Source organism: Cryptotermes secundus, unplaced genomic scaffold (genome assembly GCF_002891405.2).
Source record: "Cryptotermes secundus unplaced genomic scaffold, Csec_1.0 scaffold39, whole genome shotgun sequence".
NCBI classification, from domain to species: domain Eukaryota; kingdom Metazoa; phylum Arthropoda; class Insecta; order Blattodea; family Kalotermitidae; genus Cryptotermes; species Cryptotermes secundus.
Window position 1 is genome coordinate 1,150,610 of NW_019723904.1, and position 11,299 is coordinate 1,161,908.

Here is an 11,299-nt window from a genome sequence, read left to right on the forward strand (position 1 = left end):
AGCCGACATGCCGAGAGAACCTAATATGGATTCCACCTCACACTATATGAAATCTTAACTATTGTAATCTACTGTAATCTGTTGTAAACAATTTTAAGTATTGTAACTTTATTCTCTTGTTGTAATCAGCCAATGTACAGTAACTGACTTGTCCTATCATGTAACAATGATCTATAGAGACGAAATAAATAAATAAATAACGTGAAACTGTGGAAATGTACATTCAATGTTTTGTGACAGCAGAAACAAGTGTCATGTTTTAGTCTTTATTAATACAAGCAGCATGGTCCTTCAGAAAACCCTAATTGTCGCCAAACTAGCCAAAGCTATTCCCCATCTTTCACGGAATCCTAAGATTCACTACCATATTCGCAAAGTTCGCAAAGAGCACGCTAAACATTTTTTACAGTACGTATCTGTACTTAAATTTGCTCTGCGAAGCTAGGTCACTACACGTCTCTACTGGAGTACTGCCTCGATCGCCTCGATCCTGTAAACCAGGAGCAGGCTCAAAAGTAGGCCTAGCCGCGATAGTCATAATTCCAAAATTCAAAAGATACTGGAGTGTAACCTGCATAAATATATATCAACATAATATCATCTACCTCCAAGCACTTCCTTTCCTAGACAAATAGCGAACCGAACTGAAGAGACTTGCATATTAAAAATCGGGATTTTTCCCTCGCGATTACAAAACAGTTGCTGGCGACATCCAATAGGATCACGGATCCTAATACAGCAGATTCAAGGTTTCGATGTTTCGAGGGTTTCTAAACGTTCTAAACTGTTGGAAACTGTGCTTTCGCACATTACTGGAGGAAATTTTTGTGCTATATATGTGATGCTTGTGTTTGTATTTTCTTTTGGAGTGATTTATGGTTGGAAGAAATGTCGATTAATCTCTTCTTTCGTCAGGTTCGTTCATTTGTGAAGACGTCTTGAACGACCACAACATATTCCTAAGTTTCGCAGTTTATAATGTAATATAATAGTGTTCATATAATATGTTATTTTGCATGTTCGTACCCAAATTTAAAGCATGACAGTACTTATCATTATCATACACTTGAATAGAAGAATATTTTGTACAGAATTATATACTATTAATTTTGTTTACATTTAGGCCTCGTTTTAGCATGGAGCAATTTTGCAGTATGAATAATGAGTAGGTTGCCAGGCGTCGTTTGTATGCAGTCAGAATGATATTTCTTATTCGTATTATTTCCAAATAAATTGTTATTGTAGTAATATCATGATGAAAAGTGTGTTGTTGACTATCTTGTGATGCACAGGCTTTTTCTTGGGCATTTCAGACTGTCTTAAATACTGGAATCATTTGCTATTTTCTGTTATACCTTAGCTGTGTTTGAAGAGGAGCCTTCCCACTGAGAATATTCAAATGTGGGGAGTAATAGCCAGTTTCAGAATGTACATATACATGTCCTACTTGAGTGAAGTTCATATCATTGCCTGAATGTACTTATGGCCTGTCCATTCCGTTTATAAAATTTTTCATATGAATTAATGTTTTTATACAAACTGATTTTATGTATACATTTACATAAGCATTTTTAATGAATTTTGGTATTTGAAATGTATATCTGGAGAAAAGTAATGTTTTATAGAATTGATTGTATATTTATTGCATAAATATAAGGCCACAGACATTCAAGTACACCATGTGTGGAACATTTATTATGCTTCTTTATAATTATAAAATTTGCAGAAGCTTTCATCAGCAGTGATATGCCATCATGTTAGACGGTTGATTCTTCCAGTTTCACCAAATCTTGGACAGCAACGTCGCAGTAGCATCTATGAGCCGGATTATTTAGAGGTATGTTATCTTGGAAAGTTATTAGCATATCATTAATAAAGAGAATAAAGAAAAATAATTCATACTGCTACAAGTCTGTTGCTGCATAAAGTCCATTCGTGATGTTATCATATATGTACAGGATGGATGTTGGAGGGTTAAATATAAAGCTGAAACTTCCTGCGAAAATATGTCCACAAACAGGGGGGATGAAAAGGAAAAAGAGGAGTAGAGGCAGGAAAGAGAGGTTTTGTGTGTGTGTGTGTGTGTCTGTGTCTGTGCATACGTGTGCACATGCATGTTTGAGAGAGACAGAAAGAGTGTAAACCATACCAGGAAATAAGGCTGTAAGTAATTAAATTAACTTCATGTTAAAAACAAAGATTTGAAAACCATAGTGTTGAAGGAATGTTGAAGATGGTCTCAGGGTATCTATACACACGGTTGAACACAACGCATTTAAAACTGCCTGATGCACTAAAAAAATGTAAGTTTTTCTTGAATTGTTGGACATACATTGTGACTGCGTGTGTTGTAGAGCAGTACAACACACACAGTCACAAGAGAAGGACACAACACAGAGCACAATATACACATGAATGTAGGAAGAGTGCTCCCATAGAGGAGGATTGGCGTGACTTGCGTATTTGGGATACGATGTATGGATGACTAATCCTGCAAAGCTTTAGTATTTAGACTTTGTTGTTATACATGACGAATACACATTTTAGTCATTTTATGATGGAGACGTGATGGCATGCAGTGCAGTAGTTTGACGTAGATAGAGACACGTGAAGATGGCACATTGGTGCCGAAACATGTAGTGTAAAAGTGAAGAGAAAGGTGAAATTGTGTGCACTGTAAGATGGTTAGCAAAAATACACATCATGGACATGAATCAGTGCAACGGGACGCTAAAATATATCATTATCTATCCGCATGTTGACAGAAAATTGCTGTTAGTGGTTGGAGGGTCTTAACACATAGGAATTCTCATTGCTGCATGAAAATTGAAGATATCATTCCTTGTGAGACACACTTCATCAGTGGGAACCAAACAAAATGAGATCATATCTCTCGGAAGATGTGTTTGCAGATGCGTATTCATATGGACTTTTCGCTTCATTTTCAACTATTTAACATACTCCCAATTTTCACCCATGTGGGCCATTTCACCATCTGTGACTTTTTTTGGGGGCGAGGTGAGAACAAGTGTCACATAAATCTAGGAGTACTTGCACAGTGTGGCTTTAGTATGAGTTTAAACGCTTCTATATTCTCTGTGAGATAAACAAAGGCTTCACACTCTGTGGACCAGAGAGTATGAGCACCAAGGCAGTGTGCAGAAGTCAGGAAGGAACACAATCCCTGCCATAACATTTCAGATGCATTAAAAATGGTTAAAATTTCAAACAAATTGAGGATGTAGGGTTACTGTCAGTAGATGCCTTGTTGCTTTGGATATCCTCGTTTCCAGGAACTGAAGCTTCCAGCTCTTAGTTGTTATTGGTTTCTGGCAGAAGAGAGGTGTGAAGATGATGAGTCAAGTATCCTAAGATTGTCATACCCTGGGATTAGTTTGATTAATATTAAAAAATTATTGTTTGATTAGTTTGCATGAGTTTGAAGGGGTATGGGATCTACAGTAAGGGCAGAGCTAGGAGGCCCAAGTTCATTGGTGTTATTAACCATTTTACTTCACTGATGACCAAACATCATTTTTTCATGAAAATTAAAACTGGTTAAAAGGTACCACTACAGTATATTGGATTGGAGTATCTCTTTTAAAAATTTGCAGTGTATTTATGTGGCTTTAAAAACTACAGATTAGACAGATTGCCAACATGTACATGTGTACATAGTGTCTCGTCTGAATAACTGGTTTCTGATCAGTTTGAAGATTTTTCTATTTTCTGGTAGGTGAAAATTCCTGCAAGCATAATATTTAATTAATTTCTTGAAAAATAAATACAACAATTTGGAGGAGCAGGAATAGGGTGTCATAATATACTAATCTAAAAGTCATGGGCTCCAGACAGGTTCTCATTTTCATCACTATAGGTTTTAGTTGTAAGAATTGTTTGTTGTAACTTTCTTTCAGACTGGAAAGCCAAAAATTCCACAGTATAATACTTTGAACATTCAGCTGAAGGGATATGACTTCGCAGTTTTGGAGAATTACCAGAAGCTTGTGCACAAGATTGCAGAGGGTATGGATGTTGAAGTTGAAGATGGGTATGTACTCTGTGCTGAAATGCCTCATTAGGATACTTAGTAATAAAACTTATTTTCATATTAAATTCTTTTGTGTTATTTTGTAGGCATGTGCGAATGTGACATTTTCACTTCAAGCTGAGAATATTTGAAACATGAGAATCAAGGCAAGAAAGAATTTCCTCCATTGAACCAAATTTTTTACTCTAATCATAATTTTAATACTAACCATTTTTTCACAGTGCACTCGGATGTACTACTTATTGTTTTTGACATAATCCTATTCAATGAGAAATTTTCATAAATCATTGTATTTAAAATATCAGTTCTATGGCCTTGTCCTTTTACACCACGGGCAGAAAGATGGCAAGAGAGACTAATTTTGTTGACAAGTCAACCTAAACCAGTGTTACCAACTGTTATGATTGTGATGGAGTGGTTAGTTTGCATGCTGCTGTGCAAAGCAAAAGCAATTACCTCAACATTTTTGAAGTTCAGACTGAAGAATCAACATTTGAATCAGGATCTATTTCTTGATTCAATCTAAAAAAATTGAGACTTGTACACATCTACTGTTTTGTCTTTAATTTTGAAGCAGCAGTTATTGGTTTCAGGTGGACTGTAGGTACAGTTGTTACCGAGAAATGTGTTTCAACACAAAGATTTCAGATCTGAACCTCATCTTGGTCCTCTTAGTCCCAGCCTTTGAAGGTAGAAAATTTTAAAAATACCATTTTTAGAATTTTGCTTATTTTGAAACTGGACTTCAGGCCTTTTGGATATGTTGAAAATATTTCTCACCACAAAAGTTGATACACACACACACACACACACACACACACAAAGAAAGGCTTTAAGAATTTGAGGTTCTCACAGCAATCGTTATGAAGACAGAACTCTTTAAAGAAAATATGTGTTTATGAAAAAAGTCTCTTCAGAAAAAGTTATATGGAAAGAACTTGTTTTGAAAATGGCCTATTAATAATCTGGTAGATAAAGTGTTTCTTATTACAGAGCTGAAGTGTGTATTGTTGTTCATAATAGTTTTATTGTATTAATTTTACATGAACACTGCAATGCTATTTTATACATTACATGTGATATATGATGGTGTGGAAGACACTCTCCGCATGTGTTATATATAATACTGGTGGATGTCAACGCTCGCAGAGACAGCCACGTAAAACTGTAACAACAAATGTTTATTGCACTTAGAATGGGTATTACAGATGAGTGGGGAGCATGTCTGAATAATACTGGTGGAGACTCCCTTTGCAGTGGCTAGCCCGGTCTAGTGATGACGGTGCTATTGGAGGCCCTGAAAAGGACCGTTTGTCTGAAGCCTTCGTTGCAGCGAGCTAGTCAGTGTGGCATGCATCCTTGTAGTAGCCCAGTGTTCTTCTTTGCTGCAGTCCGGTGATTGCGAGCCGGCAGGATAGCGGTGAGGTTGGCTGGCTGGCTGGCTAGCTGGCACGCGTACTGTGTATGCGCTGGCAGAGTTGGCTGTGGTGCTGTTATTAGTAGAGTCACTGCTGTGTTGCTGTTACTAGTAGAATTGCTGGTGCAGTGATCTCTTGATGCAAGCATAGTGGTGACTGTTGTGATTAATACCAGTGTCAGAGGCCAGCATCTTTATACTGTTGCTGCTAGGCAGCAGGCTAATGAATGGGGGTTAGAGCTGCTATGGTGATCAATGATTGGGTAGTGCTTGTGTGGCAGTACAGACAGCCAAGTTGCAGGCTGTAATGAGTAAATATCGTCTGCACTTGCTACACTGTGGGAGTTGTCTGTTGGAGCTGAATTGTCTGACTGTGGGAGGTTCCCACAATACCTTGGATTATCTCTTCTTTGTTGTTTATATGTGTATATATTATCAGTACTGGTAATTTTGTTCTTGAGCCACCTACTGGCCAGAGAATGAACAATTTAGATGTTACTTAAATCTGGTCATTAGTTTTCAGCCTGCTGGAATGTTATACTATGATCACAGAATGCTATTATCAAGAAGGTCTTCAAATATTTGACAGTTTTTCATTCATTAAAAATGTGAGAAACGTCATATCATAAACACTGTAGATACTATAGAACTATATGATAGGAATTTTGTAAGACAGTCTTGCTGCTTGTGAAGGATATGAACATGTGATTCTGCAACATGACTGTGTTGAAAGCATGAAGACAAGAAAACCATGCTTCTTGACAGTTTCTGCTGTTCACCAGATTGTTCTTGTAATATGTGTACCAGTCTGGTACAGAGGATTGACCAGGGGGACACAGAGCCTACACAGAATAACACCTGTACAGTGCTGAAAACAAGAAGTAGCCGCAGCAGCACTATAGATGTGGGGCGAGTAACCCTGAGAATTTTAAATTTTAAAATTTGGGAAAATAATTTTAAAGGAATTTTTTAAAATTGGAACTGAAGATTTTAAAGGTGCCAGTTCATGAAGGTCAAAATTGACGTGTGTGGGTGGCAAAGATGGTGTACAAATCAGACAAATATCAGCGAAGTAGATCCCGTTAGCAGCGATGAAGGGAACAATTGGGAAGACCTGTGTTTTTAAATTTTAAACTGGGTGCAGTGTACCAGCTACGTGAGTGTATACTGATGATGGCCATTTGCGGCCGAAACATGTAGTGTAGAAGAAAGCAAGACAAAAGACCTACAATAAATTGTTGCACTTAGGACGGAGTTTATATCATATATCATATAGAGTGCAACAGGACGCTTAAATATAATATTGTAAATGTTGTCAGTGGGTAGAGAAATTGCTGACCTTCAACAGTTTCATCAAAACAGTGTGGGCCAAATTATGTTTTGTATTTTTGTTTTACGTATCTATGTTGCATTTGACAACTCATTATGCAACAGTTTTGACACTGCATCAGAATCACATAATATCCACAGTTGAAGCCCCTGTTGACAGCATTTTATTTTTGTGTGATTGTTTACTAAGTGAAATGTTTTTAGAATTAGTTGAAAATCCTGTATTTCAGCATCCTGTTGCAATTGTTTAACTTAACGTCCATCAGTATTGCAACACTTGTTTATTCACTACTTAATTTTAATTTTAGTTTAACATTATACACTTTGACACTACATGTTTCGGCCCCAAACGGCCATCTTCAGGTATCTTGATATGTTACAAATATTTTATTAACATAATTTAATAATATCTGTAATATATCAAGACACCTGAAGATGGCCGTTTGGGGCTGAAACATGTAGTGTCAAAATGTATAATGTTAAACTAAAATTTAAATTAAGTAGTCAGTAAACAAGTGTTGCAGTATTGACAGACGATAAATACATGGTCGTTGAAAATCATTTAATGGAAGTAGGGAAGTATAAATATGCCACTGGCACTGTATTTTTTGTGGTGTCTGTCTAAGCTCGTGCAGTTCATGGAATTTGAATGGAGAGCTGAACAACTTTACCTTTTGGCTTTAATTTCTACATATGTTTAAAAATATATAACAGATGGTAAGGTAAGGTTCCTTTGCTTAATTAAGCACAATGTCATAGACATGTATGGGGGGAAGGGGAGTAGAGAGAGTTATCAGTTGGATGGGAGGCTGTGGGGGCCACAAAGCATGTGAATGTCATGGGAAGAGAAGCATTTCAGCCCATGCTGTGAAATTATTCCAAATTGCAGAGCCCGTCATACTGACTGATCTATCCCAGCTCCATAACAAAGAATGAAATACTTCTTTAGTAAAGAATACTTTTAAGCTTCCTGTACTCCATTGTGGAATGCAGTTTCCACTCATGCTGTCTTGTAGTGTTTAGCTGTATGGTTCTTTAGTTGGTAGTACGTAGTACAGACAAGCAGCGGCAACCACACAAGAAGACTACATTAAATAACACCTGTACAGTGTGAAAACAAGAACTAGCCGCTCCAGCACTTAGACATAGGGCGTGTAACCCTAAGAATTTTAAATTTAGAGAAAATTTTAGAAGGTTTTAACATCATAACTAAAGATTTTTAAAGTGCTACTACAAGAATATCAAATTTGACGTGTGCAACATAATCTACATACCAGACATATATCAACGATGTAGATGTTGATAATACGAAGAATATGACATTGTGTTTTTAAATGTTAAATTTTAGACTGGAGTCAGTGTGGCAGCAACGTTAAGAGTATACACCTGATGATGGCCGATAGAGGCCGAAACATGTAGTGTAGAAAGAACAAGATCAAAGACATATAATATATATTGTTTGCACTTGGGACGGAATTTGTGTCATTTATTCTTTAGTTGGTTGTTAAAATGCTTCTGATCCTTTCATTATAGATGGGCAGTGCCACCCCAGCATCTGAAAGTTCAGAGGTTCAAGCCAGAAAGCACAATTGTTGATACAGAATATACAATGACTGTATATGAAAGAAATGTTCAGGTAAATTACAGTTGATTTTTACATTCATCTGAAAGATCCAGGCTAACTAACTAGCTCCATGGGGCTGGGTTCCTCTTGAGAAGCCACCAGTTGTACAGCTTCTCAAGAATTTCCCAAAGTTTATTAAATCCAGAGGTTCACTACTGTTTCACATGAACCCTCAAGTCCAAGACCCTGTGTAACTATCAATGTATTTGCCCAGTGCTGTGACCTTGAGGCATATAGTTCTGCAATGGCTACTAAAGTGTGCATTCATCATTGTACACCCAAGACTTGTTCCTATAGATATTAGTAGAGTTTTGCAAATGACTGACTGTGTAAGCTGTAGTTGTGTGTAATTTGGAAGTTCCTGCATCCATTCAGGACTTTAATAATGTAGATTTCCTTTCACAGGTGATACACCTGCCATCAACAGTAGGCTCAATTCTCTTTGAGGTGCTGCAGACAGCCTTACCTGAGGGTGTAAGCATGACAGTCCATGAACACAAAGAAGAGCATGAAGAAACACGGTACATACCTGATGCAGAATTGTTAGAACTCAAATCGCAGCTTGAGGAACTAAGAGGTCCAAACGTTAAAAAGAAGTAGACATACAATACTGTAAAACTGTACAAAAATATATATTTATAAGAATTGTATATTAGTGATACAGTTATTGTTTCATACTGTGTATGGACGGCAATATTACTTTTGTGATGTGTGATACAAAATAATTTGCAGTGCTTATTATTATTATATAGAAAAAGCATTTTCTTGAGCAATACTTTGTTTATGAATAATATTAATATTTGTAAGCTTGTTTCTAATACAAATGGCTTGTAACTGGATTATTGTGAACTACAAAACTGAATTAGTTCATTCTAATATGTTTGTACTTTACAGTATACTGCTTTTAAATGGAGGTCACTACTTTTGGCTTTCCAACTTACAGTGCAGAATAGCCCACTTTGGATAATTTAAATATTGTGGCGTGCTGCCAAAAAGCCGGGCGATAAGACGTCCATTGATAGGCAACGGCTGCGATGAACATGTATACTTCAGTGGGAATTGAATACCAGCTTGGTGTTGCCTAGTAATCGCTTAAACAACAAATGCGTTTCTCTGGAGATGAAGGGACAACAAGAGGTTCGTTGCATAACAGCGGGCGAAACCAAGGCCTCCTACATGGTGCACTCTTATTCAGTCCAAGTGTACGTTATAAGAGTCCAGCTTCGACAAGACCAGTGAGTCTTTAATGTAGCTCCAATTAGAGCAGAAGCAAGCTCGCATCCTACAAAGGACAGAAACTTCACCAAGATCAGTGGTGCAAGTAATTATAAGAGTGAAAAGGAAATGTCTAAAGGACGTTAATAATACTTATAAGTGTGAGTGTAAAAGAGATTGTCCAATAAACGTCTTAGCCCAATCTGAGACCCACATGAATTTACTTGTCGTGTTACATAGGCAACACACGACAGTATATTGAAATACATTTTCATGGATTTGTTACCATTTTTAAATATGTGAACTTCTTGCTTTACCCATGTTGACAGAAGAAGATTGCTTCAGTGGATGGTTTGGTTTTCAGGATCTTCAGATAAAAGTATCATTATAGTACATATCCTCATATAACCTTGTAGCTTTTATGTAAGGTTTAAGCTTTCCATTACAGCCATCATTCAGAATTTGGTCTTCCAGGCTGTGACATTGTGAAGTCTTGCAGTAGGCAGACACATAAGTTTCAGATCATCATACTCCCTCCATCTTCAGATATAAAGTATTGACTTAAACTCTGAAGATGGAGGCACAATATATGGATCCTCCTTAGGTTTCTGTAGCAGTAAACATTGTCAGCAGCACTCTGTATGATAGCAGAAACCTGTTATGAACTACCATTGTAATATGTGAGATGCACTTTACAATATAATTAATAAGGTGTTGATGAGGAAGGTATTTGTGCTGCAGGTTGTATATCAGTGGCAGTATAATTAGCCATTTACAAATATGGCATGCCCCCGTTATGGAATGTATGTGTTCTTGAAAGTGCAAACCCAAATTATGAAATTCCATAGTGTGAACCCTATCTTTTGACAGCCTCCCATAATATAAACGATGTTCCTGCAAACCTTATTTTTTTTTTTGGTCCACAGTTTTAACAAAAACACAACTCTTTACCCATCAGCAATAATTGTAGGCATACAAATCCAAAGTTAAAACACTTAAAAAATTTACACTTTTCTCACCAGAAATTATTAACTGCATACTTAGTCATAATATGGGAATAGCAACCACATTCTGCCATCCCTGTACATAATTAAAGCATGCACTTATGCTAGCCATATAATCTACTGTTACAGATGCATGTGAATGTGATCTGATGCACCCAATGAAAGTCATATGAAGTTCTTTGCATTTTGTATATAAATCACTTTTGAATATAATGAGTTTATAGTCAATTTTGATTTGATAATTTGAATCTGATAAGAGACATTTTATGATTTCCTTAAAGGCAGAATTCCACAGTCTGAACATCTGTAACTACGTATAAAAACAGGATCCTTTAAAAAAGTAATTCAATAACACATAACTTTCCAGCATAGTTAAACTTATTTTATTTTTAGCGTGTGTTAGATTAAATTCCATCTGCAACCTTTTGTTGGAAAGCCATGGTATAATTTTGTGGCAAAAATAAAGTTTAAAGATGTACCTAAGCCTTGTTCATTTTTTTTACATTACGAGTATGTCCAACCCATCTCACTATGTAATGGTATAGGTATAGTATTTCTTAATAGTTTTCAGACTTCTATGGTGGAACTCAATCAGTTGTCATGTGGTTATGAGTTATGGTTTCCTTCTAGTAGAATCTCTGTGCAAGTGTGAGCAAATC

The 11,299-nt window shown here is 36.6% G+C and overlaps 1 protein-coding gene across 1 annotated transcript; it reads left to right on the top strand.

The window, feature by feature from the left end:
• Positions 1–719: 719 nt before the first annotated feature.
• LOC111861903 (39S ribosomal protein L48, mitochondrial) lies at positions 720–11,123 on the top strand. Its single transcript, XM_023846851.2, has 5 exons — positions 720–915; positions 1,727–1,837; positions 3,918–4,051; positions 8,331–8,433; positions 8,827–11,123. Exons 1-5 carry the CDS (start codon positions 889–891, stop codon positions 9,019–9,021), a joined length of 570 nt encoding a protein of 189 aa, XP_023702619.1. The 5' UTR covers positions 720–888; the 3' UTR covers positions 9,022–11,123.
• Positions 11,124–11,299: the final 176 nt, after the last annotated feature.